This window comes from Carassius carassius, chromosome 25, assembly GCF_963082965.1.
Source record: "Carassius carassius chromosome 25, fCarCar2.1, whole genome shotgun sequence".
Taxonomy (NCBI): Eukaryota; Metazoa; Chordata; class Actinopteri; order Cypriniformes; family Cyprinidae; genus Carassius; species Carassius carassius.
The window spans coordinates 11382822-11410307 of NC_081779.1; the positions used below are offsets into that span (position 1 = coordinate 11382822).

A 27486-nucleotide genomic window follows, 5' to 3' on the forward strand; every position below is an offset into this window, starting at 1 on the left:
GGACGCGACATTCGGTTGGTGGACGCGCACATAATTGACACACACAGGGAAAATGATAAAAGGTTTGGGGCGAAGTACACGGATTCAGGGGCTCGCCACATAATTTGATTTTAGGAACGGCTCATTGGCACTTAAATGAATGCAGTTCGGTTTACAATGTAAATCCAGGCAGCGCACCCACTAATTTCATTTGTAAGTGACGTTTGACACGTGTATTGATTAATAGAAAATTAACCGTCTATGACAAACTGTGCATGACAAGCATTTACAACGTTGTGGATTTTTTTCTTTTTCCTTCTCTTTGTTATCTTAATGGTTTACCCTAAGCATAATGAAAGTTTTTGTAGATTATATATTTTATTATAGAAATAACCTGCCCCGTGCCCCCAAATGGCAACTTGCCTTATTTGCTGGAACTCTGTGACTGTTGTTGACCATTTACAGTCAGCATTGACCAATCCGACGCGTTATTGGTGTTTTAGCTCTGGCTGCCCTGTCCAATCAGCACAGCCTCAAAGCGCCTAACAACCGTTCATCCAATAGCGAAGCTCGAAAAGAATGACGGAGACTGTTAAAGAAAAGCGGTCAAGCCCAGCGCGCGAAGAAGAGTCAAGAGTGTTTTTAGTTTAGCACAATCGGGCGGGAGATGGATTTATTCATTTTGACATTGCAAAAATAACTTCCATTTAGGTTTTATGAGGTTTTGGATTAAAAAAGACTGCGTTTTCTACGTTTACACGCCTTTGGAGTGACAGCATCGTGGAATTTATGTAGTTTTGTACCGAATAAAACGACTTTAAGATGAGCTCTCTTCTGACTGAGCGGGTAACGTATCATTGTGAAATAACAATAAATTACTTCCAAAATAGATGTAAATGACTACATTTGGTGAACAAATACTAGTTGACAACTAATTCACCCAACAGGTGATAAATATATTGAATTAATTCTTCAGGTTATTTGTGTTTAGCTAGCCAGCTTAGCTATGCATCCTGTCTTTTGTAACGGAAGGCCGGATGAATTGTGCACACTTTATTTGCCATTTTATATTAATTGTTTCCAAGTGTTGGATTTCGTTTTGTTATATTCTATGTAGTGTTTACAGTAAAATAAAATAATAATAAATACAATTTAGGTTGGTTTCTAGTCGAAGTGCAATGGTGTTTACAAAAACGCACGGTTCATCAAATTAAACTTATTTTAGCAATGGAAATCTGTCGAAGTAGTATTAACATTCATGGAAAATTTTATGTTGTATAGCCTATAGATCTGCCTGAGGCACGAACAGCTGAAAGTGATTCCGATAGTGGAATGGGCTCACCAATGGAGGAGCCTGTGATTGACAACATCATGGTCAATGAGGACCAACAAGGTAAGTTAGGGAAGGTTTTTAAGAGAAACAAGTATTTGAGAATTTGATGCATCCTAACTGCTTTGTATTTGTTGATGAATGAGCAAATAGAATGCTTTTGACACTTCTGATCACTGAACACCTAAAATATATTGTGGGATGACAGATCTTTTTTCAACCATTGTGTTCCAGATTCAGATGAAGATATCACTGTTAGTCGGAAGGGACGCTCTCGGAAAGCACTGCAGGACAGTGACAGCGACGGGGAGCAGGAAGAGGCCGGAATGGCAAATGCTCTGGTCCTGTCGGAGTCCAGCGATGAGGAGACAAAAACTGAGACTGAAAGCATCAAAAAGGAGCAAGGAAAACGAGTATCCCGTATCTCAATGCACAGTGATGACAGTGAGCCAGAGAAAGCAGAAGTCCAAGTCAAACCAAAAGAAGCAAAGAAAAAGAGGGAGAAGTCACAAAGACGCAGAGAAAAAGAGAAACGCAACGTTGCCCTTGTAAAACGACTGAAAGAAAAAACAGAGGTGGGTGCTTAGAACATTAAACCACAAGCCGTTATTTGTTTTAGTTAGGGGTGCACCGAAATGAAAATTGAATGAAAAAATGGCATTTTTGGTGGCCGAAATATTACCTTTGATTTTTAAGGAGGTCCTTCCAATCAAAGCACTCAATGACAGTGGCTGTCTGCTCGGGGACTCCAATCTATTTGACGCTCAGTTAGAGGAAGACTCTGAAGAGCAATTGGAAGAGGAAGAGTCTCTAGATGCTATCCGATCAGCTGTGAAAAAGAAAGCCAGACGCAAAGTAAGCACAGACTTTTGCTTCCCCGGTCTCGTGCAAGTCTCCACTTGATTTCAATCTGTTACTTTATAGTTACTTTTTCATATTATTTATAGCCTCGTCTATCAGACTTCAGTGGAGACGAGGAACAAGAGAACAGGTCACCACGCAAGGTGAGATTATTTATTATAGAGATGGTCACATTGAATGCATTAAATATGGAAGCAGATTAGTCTCAAATATAATTCACGCAAAAAACACGATTCACACATGCATAGACAATTTCACATGCATGAAACCTAATTCACGTACACACAAAAAAAATTCACGTGCGTGAAAAAAAAATATTCACAAAAAGCAATTCACAAGCACAAAATAAAATTATATATTTATAAAATACATTTCACAAATGCAAAAAACTATTTGTAGATATACAACTGTGCACAAAAACCTTTGAATGTTTAAAATGTACGAGTGTCTGAATGTACGAATCGTCATTTACTACGAATCCACTCGGATTTGTGTGTGTGTGTTTTTGAGACTTTCCTGGCCGAGCTCTCTTCCCACGTGGGTCTGTCATACTCTTTAGCCAATGGTTAGCGAGCTTACCATTCAACCAATCATATCATAAGCCACTGAGTGCATTCAAGGAGCACGATTCTGCGCACCTTTAGCGCAATATGGATTAATTAGAACGGAAATTAAGCCTTTACATCAGTAATCCAGCATGGCGAATGAAGAATGAAGATGCTGTCTTCAACGCACTGTTCTTCTTTTATGTACTGCAGGCTAATATGCGTGCCAACTCGTTTCATTTATTCCATAATATATATTATAAATATGCTTAACTGGCTGAAATCAGAGAAACTGTCAAGTCGGACATCTTAAAGTTGTTAGTCAGGAGGAGAGGGGCCAAGAGAGTGAGGATTTGGAGGCAACAGAGACGAAGAGAATAGAGAAAGAAAATGAGCAAATAAAAAATCTCGAGGAAATCTCTCTCTCGCTGCAGGCTGAGCGACTTTTGCGCTGCACTCGAAAAGTTCCAGATGCATCCTCTTTCATTTTATTTTATGTTTGAGCCTATGCTCTTTGCAACTTAATTATGTTGTGGATCGTGTGTAGGTTATTTATTGTCGCACTTGAAAAGTTTCAGATTGATCCTCGTTTTTATTTATTTTATATATTTCGGAGCTTATTCTCTTTAATGATGTGGATCGTTTGTAACTTCATTGCAATTTAATTCAATGTACTGTCGTTCTAATTTCCATAACCGTTATGTTATGCAGCGGTTCCCAAACTTTTTTTCCTGTGCTCCCCCTTCTATGTCCCAACCGGGTTGGTAAAAAAAAAAACGCAACAAAGCTGTCTTTTATCGCCATATAAAGAGCCATGAACAGAGAACATCAACAAAGTTTCAATATAATGCAACAAAGCACAAGCTTCCACTTTTAAGAGGACGAGTGACAGACACAGGCTAAGTAACAGAAAGCACAGTTATTTTCAGCCGCGTAAAAGAAACAATAGGCTAGTCCTATTAAATGACCATGGAGCTATCAGCAGCATCATCTCAACCCGCGGCCCGTCACGAATTCAAATGCGTCCCACCATGCTGAACAGTTAATTTTTTTTTTTTTTCAGTTTTACAATTATTATTTTTTACATTAATTTAAACATTTACTTAAGAAATGTAAGCTATAGCCTAATGTTTTTTTATGTTAAATTATTTTGTGTTTCATATATTATTTTCAGACATTTTTATATTATTTTCATACAAGCGCCCACTTTGGCAGAATTCAACCAACAGCCATTAGTTCGGTAAAATTGAGCATCATAATGGACAAATTTGATTTTAAGGGAGAAAAAAAGAAATGTGAAAAATGCCAGCGAATGAACACGTAGAAAAAATAATAGTCGCAGTATCAGTAGTGAAGGACAGTGCTGGATTTTCGGTTTGCCCTGCATTTTACTTGAAGTTCAGGCAAATGGGAACACCATATATTACATAGCAATCATCCTTAATTGAAGAAATGTGGCAAAACATCTCTGGAGAGAACCTTATATTAAATTCGAATGTGCTGTCCATATTTGGATCAACAGGCTACATTTGTGAACACACATTTTCTGCAATGTCGCGTCAAGTCATGCTCCTGTGCGCATCTTACAGACTGCATCTTAAGCCATATGTTAAACTTTCCGCATCCGCGGGGAGTCCGTTATGGACCGCTTGGTAGGCGTGACGTAATCATCGTCATGGGAGAGTGTGTGCGGAGGCTCTGAGAGGACGAACGCGTACCTCCCATTTTTTTTATGACCGCACGGACAGGTGCGCGTGGTCAGTAGGCTTCAAAAGCACAATTGCACATGTAGAGGCAGTGTGAAGAAGCCCATTGCTACTCGAACCTGTGCAATCCACTTGCACTTGGACTTGGCCCATAGTGCGGCCCAGTGGAAAAAAAGGTTGAGAACCACTATAACATATATATATATATATATAGTTACAAATTAAACAACGTTTCTAAATATGTGATGTTGTTTATCTTGATCGAACTACATTGCTTCAACGTAGTGGTTAACAATGACTAGGCTACATGTTTTAAAATGTATTACTGTAAGAAAGTACACACTGACCTAACAGACATCAATTTATAAAACAAGATTATTTAGAATTATAATTTCACAACTCTCAAAATGTTACTTTTGTCTTTACAGGACTTTCTTTTTACTATCCTGATTGCAGTTTAATTTATAATTACTGTAACTGTCCTGTTACAACTGTATTTTTTTCTAACTAGTTTTCTAACTAGAAAAACTGTCTTGATTGAATGTGTAAACGATAAACTGTGTAAACTCAGACTTTTATGAAATAAACTAAACTCTTACCCGTGCTTCACCGTTCTTCATTCGCCATGCTGGATTACTGATGTAAAGGCTTAATTTCTGTTCTAATTAATCCATATTGTGCTAAAGGTGCGCAGAATCGTGCTCCTTGAATGCACTCAGTGGCTTATGATATGATTGGTTGAATGGTAAACTCGCATCTGATTGGCTAAAGAGTACGACAGACCCACTTGGGAAGAGAGCTCTGCCAGGAAAGTCTCAAACACACACACACAAATCCGAGTGGATTCGTAGTAAATGACGATTCGTACATTCAGACACTCGTACATTTTAAACATTCAAAGGTTTTTGTGCACGGTTGTATATCTACAAATAGTTTTTTGCATTTGTGAAATGTATTTTATAAATATATTTTTTTTTTTCACGCACGTGAATTTTTTTTGTGTGTACGTGAATTAGGTTTCATGCATGTGAAATTGTCTACACATGTGTGAATCGTGTTTCTTGCGTGAATTATATTTGAGACTAATCTGCTTCTATAGTTAAATGAGTGTAACAAAAACACTCACTTGCTTTTCCTGAACAAACTGTTTTCAGGAGAGGAAAGCAGCAAGAGCCAGCAAGGAGGCACTCAAGCAGCTTCACAGTGAGAGTCAGAGATTTGTGCGAGGTCAGTCTGAAGTTGCATCTGCTAGGCGCTAAAAGGCTTGGCTCACTAAGTGCATTTACATGCACTTTAAGAGTTTGACTAAAACAATTATTTGCCTTTTTAATGCTTTAAGTCAGACTGAAATTGTAGCAAAATTGACTTTGCAAAATTTGGACTAACATGTGTGCACTACCATGCAATGGTTTTGATGCAAATAAATACTTTAAGACATTTATAATGCTACAAAAGTTTTCTATTTCAATTGAATTGTTTTGTATCACAGGTTCCACAAAAATGAGCAGCAATACCATTTTCATCATTGATAAGACAAAATGTTTCTTGAACTAAAAAACTCACCTTTTTAACTTCACCTTTGCAATCACAGGAATAATGTAAAGAAACATGTGTAGATGGGGCAAATATCTTGTGATTTTAAAAAGTTACTTTCTGACACTGCTTTCTTTCAAATTTGCAGAGTCTATGCTCAATCTGCCATATTACATGCCAGAGCCCAAAAGTATTGACCAGTTCTTCAAGAGAAGACCTCGTCCAGAGGGTGGTGCCATGGCTTTACTCAAGTATGAGATCACTAACACTAATGAACTAATTTATCTCCTGTATACGTTCATACAGTGGAAATAACCAATATAATATTTTTTCACTTGTCCTCAAGGTCTGCCAAGTACCAGGCTTGTATATTAGAGAGCACTACACAACCACCTCCAGATCAAGCTAAAAGACCTCAGCACATGCCTGAGCAGGACTCAAGCCCCCCAACAGAATCATCTCTGGATAACCAGTCCTCCACTACACCCCTTCCTCTAGCAGACATTGCCAGCAGCACTCATCAGGACAATTGTACCAATGAAAGTGACCCACAGACCTCAAATGAAGCAGATGTAGAACATAACATAAGCACTGATGAACCCAACCCTGTGGGTCAAGAGAAAGTAACTGAGAGAGCTAAACATTCAGACAAGGACCAAGAACAGCAACAGGCCTCAGTTGATCAGGCCCAGGCTGCTGCTCAGAAGCTCAGACCTCGCAAGGATAAACTAGCCAGACTAAGAGAGCTTGGTCTAGATCCTCCTCCTGTGGCGAAGTTGTGTGCAGATGATGGGGCTTTTGTCCAGCTGGAGCCACCTCAGGAAAACCCAGGTGAGATTTTTGGATTATAACTTTTTAAATGTTCTTCACCCTTTTCCACAGTTGATGATAGATTTTTTTTGTGTGTGTAATATAGCTTTGAAAGCACTACAAGAACGCTTCATGAAGCAAATCCAGCCTGCTCCTCGTCCTAAAAGGGAGCGCACATTGCAGCTTAATGTGGTGAGGAAAGACAGCGCCCCCTCAGGACAGGAAGAACTGCGCTCTGAATCAATCACAATAACTGTCAATGAGGGAGAGGATGAGCCCGCAAATGTCAAACCAGGTACAATCACTATTTTTTTTTATCATATTGCTTTTTAGGTGTGGGAGCAGTTTTAATGTGTATTCAATATTTCTTGTTTGCATTTTTGTAGGTGAGAAACTGGTACTGTTGAAGTCTCGCTTGCAACATGCCATGGCCATCCGCAGGAAGGAGGAGAGAGAGCGCAGAGCTGCTCTGCATCGCCTTGACAATGAGGATTGTGAGGAAGAAGAAGCAGAGATGACCGAGTCAGAGGATGACGAGGTACTAGAAATTGGCATTAATTTGGGATTTTCTTGTGGTGTTCTTGTGTAATAACTTCTCCAGATCTGCCACTTTTTAACACAACTTTTCTCATTTTATAGTCATATTGTAAAATTTGTCAAATCCTTTATTTTTTTTATTTTTTTTAGGGTGTTGATGAATTGCTGGGCGATGGTGGTGATGAAGATGTGGGAGAAGAAGTGGTGGACAAAGAGGAAGGTGAAGATGAAGTTTCAGCGAAAACATGCCCCTCCCCAGGCTTCAAAAGTCCCTCTCCAAGTCCAGCAGACACTGATGGAACATTGATGCTGTTTGCCGGCAACTCCTGTTCCCGCACCGGGTATGTGCATGATTCCTAATTGGGCTGCAACCCATTCTCTGTAGTCAATACTTACTGAATGTCTATTTCTGTCCAGGGATGGTGTAAGAAGATTAGGCACAGCTTGCCATGAAGTTGACAATAAAATGGGTGAGTGTGTATGGGTATTAAACACTAAGTTATTATATTTGTTGCTCTAAAAAATGGTCAAGCTTTTAGTATCATTAATTTCAAATGTATGTGAAATCAGACAGAAGTTTGGTTCTTTTCACAGAGGAGTATGACATTCTGTCATTGGCTAAGGACAGCAGTCATAACAGTAGCTTTGAGCTGATGGGCTCAATGATCCCATCATACCAGCCAATCAGTAGAGCTGCTGGCAGAGGCCTGTCCAACAGTGCCTTCCGCTCTCCATCTCCCTGCCTCTTCAGATCCAGCTTCCTCGGCTCTGCTTCAAAGGTGAGGGTCTCTTGCTTGACTGTTAAGCCAAGTGTGGCTTTATATGATCTTTGAATATTTTTCCAGTCTTTTGTTTGATTGTGAATATTTGTATAGACATGTATATGAAAGTCATTTTAACGCCTGTTTCACACATACTCCATCTGCAGTGCGTATGCAGTCCGTGTGCGTTACATATGTGGTGCAGGACCAGCACGGACTCATTGTGCTTTCACACACGACGCATTTGCAGTCCGCTACTGATCCGCAGCTGTTTAGTCCACAAACACAACATTTGTTCATTATTTTTTTCAAATCATGTAAAAAAAAAAAAAAACAATATTCTTCGGCATTGTGACTCTTATCACAGAACAGTAACAATATTCCATAAGCAATAGACATTAGTTTAAACTCAATAAATATAAACCTATTATTCATGCATTTGACTTCTAGGTTTGTATAATAAGGTGCTCAAGCAAGCGGCAACACATTTTAACTTAACATTGTAGCCTACTTTTCTTGTTCGGATATCGCCAATATTTAAAATGAAAACACCACTGACAGAATCGGTCGACTCTTGTGACTTTTGCATTTAAATCTTTATTACAAGCAATCCCACAGGTCTTAATAAACTTAGTTTTTCTGCTTCCATAAAACCATATTTTCTGTTTCCAGAAAACATATTATGTTGCCTTGTTTATCTAAAAGTGCTCTTTTTCTTGTTTTAAACCTAGCCAAAAACCCACGTGTTGCGTGTGAAACACAGTAGGCTTTAATTAGTATACATTTATTGTGAAGTGACTGCATTGCCGTGTCAAACCATGTTCATCTTTACTGAAAACAATGCGCTATCACTGTAATTCATTGCGTGCAGCACAGCAAAAATAGACTTGGTACGTAAATGATTGCTGCACCGCTCCTGGAACGCACTGACGGACCACAACTGCGTGCAGTGTGATTGCTCTGATCCGTTAACATGGGTGCGTTAAAAATACGCAACGCATACGCTCTGCAGACGGAGTATGTGTGAAACAGGCGTCAAGGTGTGGTCACACTTAAGGCCTTGATATATACTCACGGCAAAGTTCTTTGTCTTTCTTTGATTGGGGGTAAAGAGAACATCCCAGCACCCCTCCAAGCAGCTGGGAGTCGTATTTAGCTGAATATGTGCCTGGTAGTTTAAAGGTGTTTATCAGCTGGAGCAAAGTCTTTTGGATTTGTTTGTTTTGGCAAGCTGGTTGGAACTCTTGAAATGAACTTTTTTCTGGGAAATATTCAGTCTTTCTAACAGTCATGCAAGGGTGAATAAGTTCCCCACACAGATTTAATTAAGTTTCTCACAAATTTGTAGTTTTGACCAACAAAAAGCTGCGAGTTCATCAAAATGTTCTTTAAACTTATTTAATCTCCTAAATCTTAAATACACATAAGGTTACAGTGGTAAGTGGTAAATGACAATGATTTGCCATTTTAGTGAATTACTAATTTTACAGACAATAAATATTTATGAATAATCTTCTCCTTTTTTAGAGCTCAGGTAAGATGTCCGAACCCTCCCTCTCTCTCCCTGTGGAGGATTCTCAAGACCTTTATGCTCCCTCGTCCCCAAGTGAGTCCGCCCTCCCTCCGGCTGGGGATTCCCAGGGTCGTTTCTCACTGGAGGAGGATACTCACTCTCAGCTACTGGATGCTGATGGCTTTTTAAACGTCGGTCCTCGTGGCTTGCCTAGCCGTTCCCACAAACGGCAGCTTATACTAGACAGTCTGGATGAAAACGCCATGGATGCTAACATGGGTGAGCTCCTAGGGCTCTGCTCAGGGGGCTTTGGATCAGGGAAGACCCAGCCAGGGGCTTCTCAGCCTGCAGCAGATGATGAGCTCCTGGGGTTGTGCTCTGGAGCTTTTGCCACACAGCCTGAAGAACCAGTCGTCAAACCCAAGGAGAACAAGAAGACCTTGGAGCCAGAAGAGCAAAGAGGGGAGAGTCAAGGCAGCTCAGAGGCAGACATGGACCAGCTGCTGGCTCTCTGTTCTGGCAAGTTTACAGGAAGCCCGTGTACGTCTTGTTTTGTTTATACTGAGGGTTAAAGTGATCCATATTGAACTTAAGTTTTGTAGATAAACAATTTTGAACCCCTTTTTAGCTGCTTCATACCTGCCATCAGTCTCAAGTCCTGCCTTTGAAAAGCCATCTGAAACAAACAGGTGCTAAGCTATAATCAGTATACATAGGTTCATTGCATATCCTTGAAAATTATAGTTTGTATTTTGTTGCTCCACATACTAAATGCTTTATACCCTCCAACTGTCCCCACAGGAACAAGAACATAACTGAGGAACAAGAGGAGGAAGGTGACTGTGAGTTCCGGCTCCTGTCAGACAGCCTAGACAGCCTTAGTGAAAAGGTACTCAACAGATAAAAGCTTTGTTACTTTGCCTAATGTGTACACATTGGTTCAACCAGTAGTGTGAGTTTGGGCTGGGACTACCTGTTTGTCCAGAAAATGGAGGAGTGTTTTAAGGGAAAAAAATTTGTGGTTTTTTAATTTTTTTATGCAATATTGCATAGTGGCACAGAAATGACTTCCTGTAGCTTTGAATTTTAATGTTTGCTTGTAATTGTTACTACTCTAAGGGCTTAGAGCTGTAAATTTGTTTTTTATTTAAGGATGAAAATGAGGATAAATCAGATGCTGAAGAAGAGGAAACTGAGAATGAAGAAGAGGAGGAGCAGGAAGAAGAACGTGAAGCGGTCTTCGGACAGCGCACTGGCAAAAAGAAAATGTATGTCTATATTAGTTTATTATAAATTATAATTTTATGATATTTCTGAACAATGTAAGTTATTTAAAAGCATTTTAGTGTGACACAGGTTAGCAATTACTGCTAATTAATATATTTGATCTTATATGACAATCATTTTATGTGTATTGATATCTCTACATGATATTTGTGTTTCAACAGCCGTTTAGCAGAGTTTGTGGAATCCGAGGCAGAGTTGTCTGGCAGTGATGTGGGCAGTGAGGATGAGGATGATGATGGTGGTGACGAATATGAGGAGGAGGAGATACAGGAAGAGTTGCCATCAGATGAGGAATTGATGGACCAAGTTAACAAGATTCACATGTAAGAAATGTTATCTAAATCCTCCACTTACTTTGAGTTGCGCTTTTAGTAGGTGGTGGAACAGGTGAGTAACCCAGTTGCAAAACCAGCAGAAATGCTTGTTTGGTAGCTTTTGCATTTTACAGTTCAATTCACATGTGGGCTTGTCTGATGCAAAAATTTGTTTTGTTACATCAATGTTACATCAAAAAAATTGTTGTTACATCAATGTGCCACATGGGGGGCCACCCATTTATCAAAGCTAAGCTGGGTACTTCTGTAATGCCATGTGATCAGTCAATTCCAGTGTTATAAATGCCTTAAACTTGATTGCTTTTAAAAATAACTACTTCTTTTAAAGACTTGTCATGACTTGTCATAATGTTCTCCCAACAGGAAGCAGGTCATGGATGATGATAAGCGAAAACTGCGGCTTTATCAGGAGCGTTACCTTGCTGATGGAGATCTGCATTCTGATGGACCTGGACGAGCTCGTCGTTTCCGCTGGAAAAACATTGGTGAGTTCATCTTGTGATCTGGATCCCACCCCTCAGTAAGCTGATGTTGAAAAGCACTTGAAAATGTATGACAGGCATCATTTTACAGGGTTCCCACGCGTCCTGAAAAACACATGGAAAATAAGAGAAAATGTCAAATGAAAATATTGAAATATATTAATAAATGAAATATAATACATATATAATATATATAAAAATAAAATATTGGAAGAAAATCCTTTATTGAATTGGGGATGGGGGTTTATATAAATGTGTCTCTGAGGGGAAATGACTGTCTTCAGAAAAGTTTAGATTTTTTTTATTTTATTTTCCTCTTGCCTCTGTATTATGCATACAGAAGTATTTCTAGAAGCAGGGCTGCTTTGTTTACAGCAGTAACCAGGGAAACGCTGTATTACTTCTGTTCCATAAGAGCCCCCTGGTGTCAGAATGAATTTGCATCTCATTCAGCCCGTCTGCTGTTTTTGTTTCGTCCAGAAGTTTTACGTAGCATAATGTCCCAAATCTGAAGTCAGACTAAAAACTCATAAGCCAAGGCACTCAAAAATGTAGTGAATATGGTTTTACATTAAAAAAAAAATAATAATAATAATAACAATTCAAGTGCACCGAGGGTTTGCGGCTAACAAGCCTTCATCAGGGTGTAAAGTCAGACCAATTCAAATCAGAAACTGCTCATGTATGCAGCATCTTTGTTTGGAGCATTATTCAAATGCAGTGGTTGCCTCTTAATTTTAAATTGCTACAAAGAGTTCGGCCTGTAATGGAGCAAAAACATCTTGTTAATGTACTCTTATTTTCATCTCATCTCCTGGTTTATAAAATATTAACTAATCAGAATTTGCTTGTTTAAAAAAAAAATTGCCATGAAAACATTAGGGGTGTGCACGGATAGTCGAATATTCGTTCTGCTCTAATTCAATAAATAAAAATATTCAAATTTCGCAAAAAATAAAAAATTCACAATAAAACCTAATTTGGTCACTTTCTGTGATTCTCCACGGCATATTTGAAGATGTATGCAAGCAAAAAATAATGAATGAATGAATGAATAAGGGGCCGTTCACATAACGCCTAAAAACGCCTGGAAAACGCTAGGCGCGCTGCTTTCTCCTTCTCCAAAGCGCTCAGTCAGAAGCGCTCCTGAGGCATCTGCCATTGCTAAGCAACAACGACGCGCTCTCTCCATGAAGACGCGGAAATTTCAGCAAAGGATAAATGGATTTGCAACACAAAAAATCAAAAATGGCAATCCATATACAGCTATGATCAGCTGTTCCTTCATCTTGGCTGAGCTTTCAACGTTGTTACGCTTCCATTGAGCACACATACCGCTCGCCTACATTGGAAATAATGAACTTGAGCACGCAGAAGACACGATATGTGAACGGCCCCTAAGAACTGCGGTCTTCTACAGTAGGCTACTTCAAATATGCCGTGGAGAATCACAGAAAGTGACCGAATTCAAGAACATTGTTGCGGCATCTCTCCAGCAACAAATAAACACAGCTAATTTGCAGAATGCAGTGAAAAGCCCCTCTTCTCGCGTCTGCCCTAGACCCTCGGCACAAACATCTCCGGTTTCTCGATGAAAACCTGAGAGGAGTAAGAAAAAAAAACTTTTTGGAACATTATCAGAACATTTTCCTTGATGCTAGTGATGCAGATGCAGCCGCCCCCACCAACAATGAAGTTTTGCAATGACCACTCGTCGGAAAAGGCTGAGCCAGTTCTCCAGCGATGATTACAGAGAGTCCAGCCGAGACGAGTGGGAGCAGTTCTTGCTGGAGCCATGTATTCCACCAGATGAGGATCCCATTCAGTGGTGAAACGAAAACACAAAGCGCTTCACAAAACTTATTCGCTTAGCACACCGTTATTTGTGAGTCCCGCCACATCTGTGCCGTCAGAGCACGTTTTCTCCGCGGCCGGCCTTATTGTTAACCGACTAAGGAGCCGACTTTCCCCCGATCATGTTTACATGCCAGTGTTTCTTAACAAGAACATGTAAAACAATAGAAAAAAAAGCAAAAAAGATTTGCTGACAGTTTAAAAGTTTCAAAGTTAAGTCTATGTTCTACAATAGCCTAATTGCTGCAGGCTGCTTTACGTTTTTTCTTTGTTCACTTTTTTTTTTTTTTTTGCTTTTAATCTGTACTTTTGTTTGTTTGCACGCATTGTTAAAGGTTTTCAGCTACAAAACACGATGTGTAATGTTCAAAATGACGGAAACAATAAATGGTGCTGAAAAATAACATCCGTCTCATTAAACTTAATTTAAATAATCGAATATTCGTTTTTTGTGAGCTCAAATATTCGAATGTGATATTTGCAGAAAACGCCCATCCCTAGAAAACATGAAAATTCAAGATTGGTACATAACTACTTACATCACACCCCACTACATAAGTTTTAAAATCATAAAACTTATACGTTTTCACATCAATTTATTACAAGTTTTACAAAAATTTACATATATATGACCCCTATGAAATGTTTTATTTATTCACCATATATTTTGTTACCTAATTCTGTGTTTCAGCATGTCTAATTATTTTAATGCATAAGAACAAATTACATTTATTAAATTTTTTCTTAAAATAGCCTTATGAAATGTTTTTCCCGCTCCGAAATTCTGTTGTGTATTTCCATTTTTCTGGTTATCAAATTAAGGCATAAAACATTCATTTTAATTTATCTTTTAATTGTTGAAAATTAAGCAAACGTTATTGTTCGGTAAACAAAAGATTTACTACTAAAAATAAAACATGGAAGAAATGTGTGATTTAAACCTTAAAAAAAAATTTTCTTTTTAGTAGTAGTAGTAGAAGTAGGCTATGTACATTTCTGCTGAACATTTATGGCAAACACTTGTCTTTAAACCAAACCGGACTTTTATTTTGATGGGTTGACGAGAATACCTTTTACAGTTCTGTGTATGTGATGACGCTAGTTTTACTCAAATCAAACGGTCAAATGCTCATGAAGTGACTCTCAGAAAAGTTCTGGAGGTGCTGTTCATGTGCTTACGTCCTTTATTTAGTGAGACCAAAGAAACTGAAATCACCGTGAGCGTCACGTGCACTTCAGTGTGTGTAATAGACGAAGCCACCGCTTCTGCGCCATTAACACAGACACGCAGAACATGCAGGATTCATATTTAAATAGACTTTTCCAGTTTAATATTTACAGATATTTTCCATATTGCGATTTTGATGTAAGTGCAATACCAACTTTTAATTCATTCAAAATTTGGCAAATTCCTTGACATTCTGTGTTAAACTGTAAATTCCGTTTTTATGACTGGATTCCACGATTCAGTCTGCGTTTTCTGCATCGCGGAAATCATATGGCCCTAGAAAATGTTTATTTATAATTCCAGTAGTACCAACTCAATTGTGTACTTTCAAACTCTCCTGTGTTTTTGTGTGCATGCTCTGATTTAGAATTAAAGCCAAAGGTTTCCATTTACAACGTGTTCTGCAGCATTGAGTATTGCAGCCAATCACAGGCATCTCTGTTAAACGCAGTGGCCAATCAGAGTTGTTTACTGTAGGTTCTGCAGAATCCGTGCTGATTCTTATTTTTGTTTTCACAAGTTTGCGTACTTCTACCTCACAGCATCTTCATATTATAACCAGAAAAAAATAAAGCATACACGATGCAAATAAGATTTCATTGTATATTTAATTGATTTATATCAGGAGTTTCCACATGAGTAAGCTCAGTCAGTTATGCTGTTACTTCGTTCACATTTTGAAGAAAAGTTTTAAGTGCGAACCATACTCAATTCAATACTTGCTTATAGTCAGCTGCCTTTAAATGATTCAGTGCAGATTTACAGCACTTTCCGTGAACCGATACATGCAATGTTTTTTCTTTAATGTCACCATTAGAATAAATAATGAACCATTTTTAAAAGTTAAAAAGTTCAATACTTTCAATATTTTTTTGCTATGGTATTGAATGTGGTTCTGAAAATCATTTGTTGTAATGTATAATTAAGAACTCCTATTAAAGAGGTGATTTTATAGTTAAGTCAGCCATAAACTATGGTTTTAAAGACTTTGAAGAGTCCTGGAAAATGATTCCTAAAAAGAGTGGGAATGCTGATTAAATCTGACTGCTTGAAGCAGCTAACTGGAGTAGATGTGTCTGTGTTTTCTGATGGGTTTTCTGTTTTGACCAGATGATAACTTTGAGTTTGATGGAATGGGTGCTGATGGAGAGGAGGAAGAAGATAATGAAGAAATCGATCAACTGGAGTTGCAAAGACGTAAAGAACGACTAGAGAGGGAACAGTGGATCAGAGAACAGGTGTGTGTGTGTGTAAGAAGTTGATGTTATGTGTGCATGCTTGTCTACATGTATCTGACTCCGATTCTGTTATGTAGACTGAAGCTCGGGCCAAAAAGGGAGAGGATGGGGATGATGAGGAAAAGATCGAAGAAGAGGATAGCCAATTTATGAAGCTAGCCAAGAAGCTCACTGCTAAGACCCTTCAAAAGAGAGGTACCTACATGCCTTTTGTTTTTGCTGACAGTATTTAAGACTAGTGCTGGTTGATTTATTTGTTTGCTTCATGATGGACATTTTCTACTGGTTAAACAACTATCAACTGCAATGTTACTGAAGTGTTTTTCAACTGTTTACAGACCTTTCAGCTGTTCCTCTGCAAGAGAAGGCAGCACTCAACCAGTTTCCAAAGCCATTTCAGTCCACCATGGTCAGTACCCACAGCACACTCCCTGCTGTTCTCTACTTCCTGTTTTTGTAGTGTTTATTTTTTATTTTTTTAACGGCAATGCCACTGTCAGCTTGTTTAAATTGCTTTTAAGAAGCAATTTTGTAATTCGACAGATTTGTGATCTTTTGACTTGTAATTTATCTCTAGGTTAAGAGAGGCTCATTACTCAGTCAACCTCGAGCAATGTTGCAAAAGTTAGCCAGCATCTCTGACAGTAACCCTTTGGCCCCTCGTAACACACGAGGTTTTCTCTTCCAAACTCTGTCACCGGAAAAAGAGACACCTGCATCAGAGGGACCCAGAAAACAGGTACAGTTTTTTTTTCATGTTATTCACATTTTTACAAGGATATTTTACTTTGGAATTAGAATAACATTTGTGGAAAAAAAAAGAGATTTGTGAATGTAGTTAATAATTCTACCACTGGATGGAGCTGGAGTCTTAGAATGATTGTTGAAACGAAGACGCCACAAGTCAAGGTGTCTTATTACTTCAACACTCAAGATAAAGGTTTTATTGTATAATGATGTATTATGAGCTTTTTAAATATGACATCTCTTAAGTACGAGTAAAAATGAGTAAATCACCTTTTCAGATTAAGAAAAGAGGATCGATGGAGTCTTTTAGCCCTGCTGCCAAGCGGCCGTGTCTCGGGAACTCCCTCAAACCTACAGGAACACCGCGAAGTATTTTCAGCTACCTCGAAAACTGAAGTTGCTTCCAAACTTCCCAGTATTACTTAAAATTAAAACATATCTATTTGTCCCATTGTCCATTCTAAATGCTATGATGTTGAAAGTTTGTCTTTTTAAACCATTTGTATCATGTAAATATTGTGATCTCCTTTTAAGTGATGTATTTTTATTTGTTTTTTTTTTTTTATAAAATTGTGTATTAAAGTGTATTTTTAAATATCATATGCATTTTTACAGCCAAGAGTCATGCTTGAAAGATCAACCCTTGAGCTGTTAGCACAGGATCCCTCAGGCTATGAATTTCTTCATCTAATCTGCAAAAACTGAATTAATTTAAGTTTAACCAGACATGTTTTGGTCTCCATGGTTTGACTTGAGAGTTCCTGCTTTTTGTATGTTTAACTCCATTTTGTAAGTGCTTTTAATCAGCTCCTCTGGGTTTGGAGCAGGAGGTTTTTTTATTTTTTATAAATAGATCAACTTTGCTCCAGGTTGGAAACAGCCACTGAATTGTGACCATTTTGTCAAGAGAATATTGAGATCAGGTCAGAAGCCACTGGATAATTCTGGGTTCATTGTAACATCTGAGTTTGGTTCCAGCGATATGTTGAGTTCAGCAGCACACATTTCGTTTTAACCAATGATCCCAAAAAGAAATGCTCTTCTGCAGATAACTGACCTTGTCAAACTAGATAACTAATTCCATGTTGCCTATCATGTAGTGTGTGTGTGTGTGTTTCTTTATGTAGAGAGTGAGAGAGCGAGCTTCTGGGCAACTAGTTGAATAGTAGCTGCCATACTGGATCGGAGTGGTGGCTTTTGACAGCAGTGCCAGGGGTGAGTCCCTCTGGGCTCTGTCACTGCTCACACTGCCTGGACCGGAGACGTGCAGCTGAACTGAGGGAAATGGGTCATAACTGCAGGCTGCTCATATCTAAACACATGCTTCAGTTTTCTGGCTATAGCACACTTTTACTGCAAGTTATCATGTATGTGTTTGATACAATCCAGCCTTGTTTTTTTTTTTTTTTCCTTTTTTTAAATAGTGGCATAGACTTGCTCCTAACCTGTAGTGTTTTACAGGTAATGTGTTTTTGAACTGATACAGCAAGTGTTAAAGCTTATTTTGCGAAGCATCTCTTGTCTCTTGCTCTCATCTTCATTCCTATTCCTTCCCCAGATTGTTTGCTTGATGTAGATGATTTTCCATGTGACGAAGCCGCAGGCAGACTTTTTATTTGATGTATTTTTCATGTGTTAAGGCTATTATTGAGAGATGGAAGGGGGAAGAGACCAGAGACAGCCTGAAGGTGCAACACTTGAATGGGGATGTTGTTGGACACGGGGGGAGTGAAGAGTTTTTTTCTGTCGCCATCAATTGCTTGTCATGGGACAGGGAGGGAATGTACTTACTGAGTCGGTGATGTACAAGCACAAAAACACAGTCACACAGTGCCTCATGATTAGCCACCACAGACCTACAGCAACACAAGTGCAGCTCCATTAAGTGATGTTAACCTGGTTGTGAAATAGTCTTTAACTCTTGTCTGATGACGTTGAGGGTATTTTAGACCGTTTAGGACTCTTAAGGTTTTTCATTTTGCTGCAATCTGAAGTTTGGCGCTCCTGTCTTTAAAGGAAAACAATAAAAAGATTCCTGTAATATATTTCTGTTACTCTATAATAATATATAATCTATAATAAAATTATGATGACAGTAGGTAAAGTTTATGTACTGCCAGAATTGACCGTAATGAAAATTATGTTTTGCTTGAATTTGTTTTCCCACACTATTTTCCACTAATTTCACCGGTTTCCAGCTATGTGGTCCCTTGCCAGTTTAGGAAGTGAGTCATAGCCCAGTGGTCCGTCGCAGTACACGGGAAAGGAGAGCGGATGGGAGGGAGGAGAGTGAGGAGGAATCAGATTAACATCGCTAGAGAGGCTCGGTCGAAGGAGGGGAGAACCGGGAGGACGCTGGATCTCATTCGCGGACGAAAAACGGACAACAAATCGTAAGACAATGCCCTGTAATGATTGATTCTCAAATGTTATTGGCAATCAGACATTTATATAACGGCTAAATAAAATTGGAGCGAGGTTTTGGCTTTGTGTAGATGTGCGCTGCTGTTTTTTGCCGCGTTCCCGGCCGAGCAAGCGGAGCCGATAGATGGGGTGAGACTGGAACCGCCGTTCTTACGTAATCCAATCTCTATTCACCTGGATTCTATTCATCAGTATTTTTTTTCTTGGCTTTTGCGATTGCCTGTTACTGGTTTGTTTTTGCTGATTATCTGAACCTGCGATCACATTTATTGTGATGACGTTTGTGCTCGTGAGGCAGCAAGTCGAGCATCGAGCTCCAACCAATGCGTTTGATTGGTGGTTTAGTGTTTATTAATTTCGTTCATGCATCTTATTTATTTTAACGTGGTGCTTCGCGGTATTTCAATCGAATTGCATAAATCGTCGAGTAAAATACAGTAGAAATTTTAAATATATCGAAATGCACCGAGTCGTTCAGATTAGCACACATTCTTGGGGCGGAACTGAACTACTTGCAGATTTTATGTCCTCAATCATTTTATTATTTGCGCCTGAGGCGCGCAACCCTGAATCTCTGGTTGCTGTTCTTCAGCACCACATGGCCGCGCAGCGCCTGTCACGCCGAGTGATTGACAGGGCCCCGAAGTTATTACGTGGCTATATCTGTGAGAGGACATATGAATATTTCATGTCACCAAAATGGAGAACATGCCGTGGAATTGCACCACTGAATATTTTATGTATTATTTTAACCATTATTAGCGAGTTATTTTAGCCACAGATATTATTTGCAGTGTGTTATTAGCCTTTCAGCACTTTTCTGTTTTATCTGAATCTGTATTAACAGCCAAAATATAATAATATATTGTATTACTTTGCTTTTGCATCTTGTAAAGACTCTTCTGTCAAACCACTAACCACTTTTTTATCTGCCCTTTTCAAAGAGCGAGTGAATCTCAAACAAAACTGAAAATGCTTCAGCAAGATCGGGCCATGAACCCTGTCCTTGGAAGTCAACCTCTGGTTGCACCACACTTAACTCTGCACATCAATACCAATAGTCAAAAGAGGCGCAAGAAAGATGGTAACTTTAACTTTCTTGGGCAGGATGATGACACTATGACAGGAGATGAAAATCGCAACCAGGTGCGCCCAAAAGCTTTGGGCCGTGATCTGCCTCTTTCTTCCAACCACTATGGACCTGGACCCCTCTCCCCATTGTCTCGTCTGCCATGCTGGAGCCCTTTGGAGCCTCTTCCTGAGATTGAAAGTGGAGACGATATGGGTGGCAGAGTGCCTCCAGATGGTGCAGAGGAAGGCAAGGTTGATGAAGAGATGAGGAGAGTGACAGATGATGAAAAGGAGAAGGCACTGGGAGAGAGTGAGAAAGTGGAGGACCTACTGGATAATGACGAAGAGGTGGATGGAGTGATAGACTGGGCTGACAGTGATGAAGAGTTTGAATTCAGCTACAGGTCAGAAAGCTCTTCCCCACTCAGCACAGAGAGTGGTGACATTGGGGCCGCAGGGTCCCACAATTCCATCTGGGATCAAATCTGCCGTGAACGTCCAACAGCTGACAATGGCAATAGGAAGGCGACTGCAGACACCCTGAAAAACCAAAACCATGTGGATAAGAAAGCAGAGCGGCGTCGAGAGAGCCTGGAGGGCACAGATGCAGTTGAAGATGGCTCGACCGACTCCGATATCGACCCCTGTTCTGAACTGCCGGACCTTATGGAGGCTGTTTGGACACTACAGGACCGGGAGCAGTTTAAGGCACAGGAGATGGAGAAGCATCAGGTCCAGCTGACCATGTATCGTCGCCTGGCCCTTATCCGGTGGGTTCGCACCTTACAAAATCGCGTCCAGGAGCAGCAAAACCGCCTCCAGTCAAGTTTCGATGTCATTCTTACACATAGGAAAGAGCTTCTACGCATGGGTGCTGCCACTGCTGCCCAATAACAGAAAATTTGAGAAATTTCATGAGACCATCTGAGGACTATTATCATGTGTAAAGTAATCTTTGCATCTTTGTGCATCTCATTCTTTTTAATCAAATTACCTCCTGCGCCTCTGAACTATTTTGCCCTAATGTTCCATAATGGCAAACTTTTCTCACTATCATAAATGTGACCCTGGAGCAAAAAAACAGTCTTAAGTCGCTGGGGTATGTTTGTGGCAATAGCCAAAAAAACATTGTATGGGTCAAAATTATTGATTTTTCTTTTATGCCAAAAATCATTAGGATATTAAGTAAAGCTCATGTTCCATTAAGATATCTTTATTAAGTTAATTTTTATTAATCTTTATTAAGGTAATTAAGTTTCTTACCGTAAATATATCAAAACTTAATTTTTGATTTGTAATATGTCCTGCTAAGAACATCATTTGGACAACTTTAAAGGCAATTTTCTTAATATTTAGATTTTTTTTCTTTTTTTTTTTTTTTTTTTTGCACCCTCAGATTCCAGATCTTCAAATAGTTGTATCTCAGCCAAATATTGCCATATCCTTACAAACCATATCAACGGAAAGCTTATTTATTCAGCTTTCAGCATATGTATAAATCTCAATTTAAAAAAAATGGACCCTTATGAATGGTTTTGTGGTCCAGGGTCACAAATGTGGTTAAAAGTCCTCCAAAATATCACCTTCAACTGTGTCCGAGAACTGTATTGGTTATTGATGTTTCCGAACTTCTCCGACCTGATATGTTAAAATAATTAGAAAAGTGTCATATAAATGTTTCTGTGTGGTAATAAATTATATTTAACAATAAATGCCAAATGTGTATTTTTATGAAATGCTCCGTTTTGTGGAGTAAATCATTGAAAAACATTTTAACCTACAAATGCACTTCATGTGATAATATCTTAATTATTTTAATAAAATCAAATATATTGGGACAAAACCAATGACTATACTATAAAAAATTATATAATTTTAGGAGTCAGATCAGGTTGAAAATGTTCCTTAGGGTAACAACAGCACATGTTCACTTGATCACATTTCCAGCCAGTGTGTAAAAACAATTCAGACTGACACCTTATATAACATTCAATGACAATTCGTGTGCTCTAAGCCCTGATATTGTTTCAGCATTATATACTCAAGACCCCCTCTTGACCTTTAATGACAGTGCTTCCTTTAAGAACCACACAGTGTTCAATTGTTTCTCCTTATCACACAGAAAAAGTGCTGGGTGAGAGTTTTAAAGCAAAGTGGCCTGCATCAATCTAAACAGTACGGGCTCTATATCTTGTTGCCCCGGGCTGAGAGCGTCTGGCCTTTCTGCGTATGCATGTGTCTGAGTGTTTACGGAGATACCAGTGTTTGTCCTATAATCCACAGTCAAAGCAGAGCTGCAGGGTAAGAGTTGCACTGGTTCGTGTCCCTGAGGGATTTGGACAGAGCACGCCCCGGGGCACCTGGTCCAATCCGGCCCGGTGAGCAGCCCGCAGGTCCAGGCAGACTCGGCAGCCAAAACCCCGGGGCGAAATGAGGGATAATCCGAGGGTGTCTCACCCAGTGTGGGGAGTTTTTACTCCTAACCGTGAGCGCTTATCACACCCATTGCGAATATACTGAAGAATTAACATGTTTAACGATTTGGTTTGTCGTCTTTGGATCAATGTAACACTACCAAAAGTGCGAGCTAACAAAGCATTAAGTCTCGGAGCACAACTGTTCTGTGAGAATTAACCAGATACAAAATGGCATGCTAAAGAAAACGCGTGTTTTACAAGGTATAACATTTCTGGTTTCACAAATAACAGCTCATTTATGTATACGCAGCATATTAGATAAGTGGGAAAATGATATACGTTTAGAACAGTGATATTATCTGGCCGAATTCTGGTGAGGTTTTCGCGAGCAACCCAATTTTTGGCGACCCTAGCAAAGTTTGCTACCCGTCAACTATTTTTAATACGTTTTAAACACAGCACTAAGGTTGTACAGTTCTCTCTCCACCTTCAATACCACGACTTAGGTGCCCTTGAGCAAGGCATCGAACCCCCAACTGCTCCCCGGGCGCCGCAGCATAAATGGCTGCCCACTGCTCCGGGTGTGTGTTCACTGCTCTGTGTGTGTGCACTTCGGATGGGTTAAATGCAGAGCAAAAATTCTGAGTATGGGTCACCATACTTGGCTGAATGTCACGTCACTTTCACTTTCACTTTTTCACTTTCATTTGCCATAGGCCTAGTCATTTCTTCAGGTAAAAGTTCATGCTCAAAGTTGATGCTCCCCATATTCGCTATATGGAAGTCTCACATTCTTCAAATCTCAGGAGAAGAAAATAATACATGGGCCTACACGTTTGGTTAAGGGCAAGAAAATTACATACTTTTAATTTTGAGGTGAATTGCCCCTTTTTTGAGGACATAATTTCATTTCATTAACTACCACTTTCAAGAAAACATTAAACTCATCTACAGTATATTAAAATATTTCCCACATATTTAGCCTATATATGAAACCTAAATGAGAAACATTGTAATATTTTCATAGAAAACACATGTAATAGGGACCAACTTTAAAATAAAAATTAATACAACCAAATGTATGCTTAATTATTTATTTATCAATCAACTATGAATTATTATTGACGCTGTTTCTATTCCAACTCCTACTAGGCTTTATACCAATTAGTAATTCTATTTTATAGTTGTGTAATTATTATGTCATGTATGTGTAAAATAAAATAGGCTACATTTGGATAATTTAGGCCTAGTCATGTTGTGGAGTCAAAACCCGAACTTTCTTTCGTATTGTGTAAAAATACTTTTAATCCTGCAACAACTGTAGGTGTACGTGGTGGCATAATCCCAGAATACATTTATTTCCAACACAGTAAAATGTCTAGTCCAATGTGAAGCGAAAGAAACTGGTTGCATTAAACATTCCTCAACACTGGGGGGCAATAGCAGTCACATTCAAGTGAAAAGCCATCAATGTTGGGAACCATGTCTCTTCTCATGTGTGCCATCAAAGATTTTAAAGTCTCTTTCTCTGTCTTTCTTTCTTTCTTACCTCTCCCCTTATCTTTCCCTCTTTATGATGCAGTGTGACAGTGAAGTAGCCCCTAGCCGTCCACTAGCGTGGAAACAATCAGCTTGGACAGAGAAGGGGTGGCAGAGTCAGGGGGATGTGGACAGCCTTGGGGTCCATGCATGATAAAAAAGGATAGATAGATAGATAGATAGATAGATAGATAGATAGATAGATAGATAGATAGATAGATAGATAGATAGATAGATAGATAGATAGATAGGTTTAAAATAAAGATGAACATTACAGATTTTATTTGGTGAACATTACAACTTGATTCAGTTTTGGCTGTGTTTAATAATCTAGTGGACATTTTGAAGCCTGTTGGTTTAAGTGGGATCAGCTGCCTCGTCTGCTTTAACCAGCTAATAAATATGAAAACAGCGGGTTTAAACTTTTATTCGTTTGCTGCTTGAAAGGATTATTCCCCTATATGGAGTCCCATGTAAATCTCGAAACCTCATAATGGCCAATGTTGGCCCATAAAACTGTGTTGAACAAAGGCGATTGAATGGAGGCTTTTTCACGCATAAGGGGGTTTTCAGAGGACTTTATTGACGACGGGTCGGCCCGCGATAATCTCTCTGCCGGTGAAAGCGCGCCTCAGAGCGGCAGGTGCGTGTGCCAGGCACGGGGGTCACAGGGCCGACGGTGGTGGGGGAGCTCGCCATGTCAAATCCTCCCAGCTGCCGGTAGGAATTTTTTCAGAGGCTGTCACTTCCATTTAGCTTTCTCTTTTTCGCCCCTTCAGATGAAGTGGTCCCTCTCGTGCCCAGGTCCTGTGGACGCCCTCTACCACTTAACAAAAGCAAAGCGGCGCTAAACGACGACAGGCCGGAACAATGAATTCAACCCGGCGCGCTCTCAGCACCGTGAAATTGCATATTAAACCGAAAAAGCGGAGCCGGTGACACAGAGTTGCATTTCTTCAAGAATGCAAATGTGGAAATTGAATGTTGAACACACTCACATCACGGCTGACCATATTTCCCTGATGCAACCTCTGTTCAAAATCAAAGTTTTAATTAGATAAAGTAAGAGTAAATATATTACATTACATTGCGTGTGGCAATTTGTTTTCACATCTTTCCTTCAAACTGTTATCTGTCGCAGTTTTAACGCTGCAGAATTAATCAATTATTAAATAAATTACATTTCAGCTGTGTAATTTATTTCAAATGTTGCTCTCATCTGTTAGTGTAGGTGCAGTTGAATCAATAATTATGCTCAATATTGTCTTTTAAACCATCGAAGTGTATGAAAATATATGCTGTTCACTTTGCTACAGGGGCTTATCAATTTTATTGTACCCACCAAACCCCCCCCCCCCCCGTTAGGCATACTTGTAACTATCCAAAGATAGCTACTGTTTTTCAGTTTAGTATTGCAGTTAAACTGCAGTACAGTTAATACAGTTGTTTATTAACTTGTTTAGTCCGTCTGACTAGGCCTACTTTATAGTTCAGTTAAAAATCTTAGAGAGATTGTTACTAGTAACAATAAGAAGACACCCAATAGTGTCTAGTAAATAAGAGTTGCTGCCAATTTAATTAGTATGAGAACTTGAATAGATCCTAGTATTTTAGTAACTAAAGAATATAAAGAATTCTAGTCAAAGGTCAACAATTGAGATCTAAATTACAGATCCCCAAATAATTCAATGGCAGTTTTTTTTTCATACTAGTTTTCTACATATAAAAATTTGGTTTAGCAACTAAAAGGAAAACGTAGTATAAAATGAGTAGGCCTACTTGTAAAATAAAAAATAGATCTGATAAGATTATTGTAAAGAAACATCTTGCCATCCATTGTGTGATTGCCCACCCCATACTCAGCATTTTGAACTATTTTTCACACTGAAGACTGTAACCACCATAATTCTCATCCACTGATTGAAGTGAGGCCCACACAAAAAACATGAATATTATTAATTTGCTCTGCCCCCGTTGCACCACCTATAGTCTTAATCTGAGTTCAAAACATACCCTACTGTTAACAAACCCTTGGGCTATGAGTCCATAATCCCCAAACTCAGATGAGTCCCTCCGGAGCCAACGTGTCTCAATGCTCAGCGCTGTTTTTTCTTTCTGCAGACTTTCCAGCTGAAGAATTGATCTCAAATTAGGACAATAGAGGAAGTAAACCCATCATTTTATCTGGACGGAGCAAAAACTGTTTTTTTTTTTTTTTTTTACCCGAATGAGCCTTTGAACATGTATATTACAGTACCCGAGCACTATTTTACTTTCAGATGACTGGAAATAAACATGTTCAGTTAATGAGTTCAAACTGAATGAAAGTGAAATGCCACCATCCAGACTTTAGATATTCCAAAGTTGGAATAATCCTTAAACAGCCAGAGGCCCCAATTATAGCTTATATATTTGCACCAGTGCACAGCGGGTGTCTCACAGTTGCTGAGAGGGTACAACAGCGAGAGCAGCAATGGCAAGAATTGAGCCAACAACTACCAGACACAAACCAGATGCAGCCAAGATCTAGACTGGTGGTGCCTAAATAAAGAGAAGCTGTAGAGAGAGAGAGGTGTATAGATTTACTGAACAGATAATGTGCGTGGAACGTGGCGCATGATGTATGTCACAGTGTGTGTGAGTGTATTAGTAGTCAGAGCACTGGGCCCCGGAGGCGATTCCTGTGTGTGCTTGCGATAAATGGGGAACTGGAGGAAGTGAGGGAGGGTGGGGGAGTGAGAGAGAGAAAGAGAGAGGAATAGTTCGAATTGGAGAACGATGTGGGTTGGCGGAGGGGTGGGGGAGTCGGAGACAGAGAAACGGAGAGAGAGAAGTTGAAGGGGGGAAAACAGAGTGAACAACCAGCAGAGCTTGGAGCTTTTATGATGCTGTCAAGATTCCTGGATTTTGTCCCCATCGGCTCTCTCTCTTTCGCTCTGCCCCTTTTCCTCACATGAAAAGAGGGGAAGAGTGTCTTGGCAGGGTAATTAAGAATGGCCTCTAAACACAGAAGTATGGCAGGAACACTCCAGATGAAAGTAAATGATTAAAATAATTACAGGCACAGAGCTGACGAGCCGGAGTGCGGGGTGGCCGCCGGACATTTGTCGGTAATTAGATAATTAATCTGAATGCAAATGATGAGTCCTAACAAAGCAGTCAGGCTGAACCAGTGACAACTACCGAAAGAGAGAGATGGGGAGAGAGAAATACTTTTATCACATGGATACACAATTTTCTACCTTAAAAAAATTTGAATGCTACAGTAAAACTATTTGCACACTATGTA

The 27486-nt window shown here is 39.4% G+C and overlaps 2 protein-coding genes and 1 long non-coding RNA gene across 5 annotated transcripts; all 3 read left to right on the plus strand.

The window, feature by feature from the left end:
- The first annotated feature begins 57 nt into the window (after nucleotides 1-57).
- Nucleotides 58-17456, plus strand: LOC132104182 (claspin-like). Of its 2 annotated transcripts, none has more exons than XM_059509454.1 (24): nucleotides 58-192; nucleotides 1261-1372; nucleotides 1544-1884; nucleotides 2006-2164; nucleotides 2257-2313; nucleotides 5576-5648; nucleotides 6103-6205; nucleotides 6301-6785; nucleotides 6871-7059; nucleotides 7151-7302; nucleotides 7452-7642; nucleotides 7719-7771; nucleotides 7896-8080; nucleotides 9590-10115; nucleotides 10204-10264; nucleotides 10377-10464; nucleotides 10728-10843; nucleotides 11024-11185; nucleotides 11561-11682; nucleotides 15872-15999; nucleotides 16077-16194; nucleotides 16338-16408; nucleotides 16577-16738; nucleotides 17025-17456. In XM_059509454.1, exons 2-24 carry the CDS (start codon nucleotides 1312-1314, stop codon nucleotides 17139-17141), a joined length of 3720 nt encoding a protein of 1239 aa, XP_059365437.1. In that variant the 5' UTR covers nucleotides 58-192; nucleotides 1261-1311; the 3' UTR covers nucleotides 17142-17456. The 2 variants fall into 2 exon arrangements, with proteins under 2 accessions (XP_059365437.1, XP_059365436.1); XM_059509453.1 differs by lacking the exon at nucleotides 58-192 and adding an exon at nucleotides 591-825.
- A 1543-nt stretch (nucleotides 17457-18999) lies between these two features.
- Nucleotides 19000-21426, plus strand: LOC132104184 (UPF0500 protein C1orf216 homolog). 2 transcript variants are annotated; one of them, XM_059509460.1, is made up of 2 exons: nucleotides 19000-19139; nucleotides 20115-21426. In XM_059509460.1, the coding sequence occupies exons 1-2, from the start codon at nucleotides 19021-19023 to the stop codon at nucleotides 21133-21135; spliced, it is 1140 nt and encodes a 379-aa protein (XP_059365443.1). In that variant the 5' UTR covers nucleotides 19000-19020; the 3' UTR covers nucleotides 21136-21426. The 2 variants fall into 2 exon arrangements, with proteins under 2 accessions (XP_059365443.1, XP_059365444.1); XM_059509461.1 differs by lacking the exon at nucleotides 19000-19139 and adding an exon at nucleotides 19152-19299.
- Nucleotides 21427-24640: 3214 nt separating this feature from the next.
- LOC132104691 (uncharacterized) lies at nucleotides 24641-25279 on the plus strand. The gene is made up of 2 exons (XR_009423573.1): nucleotides 24641-24840; nucleotides 24977-25279. It is a non-coding gene; the product is annotated as an uncharacterized LOC132104691 (long non-coding RNA).
- Nucleotides 25280-27486: the final 2207 nt, after the last annotated feature.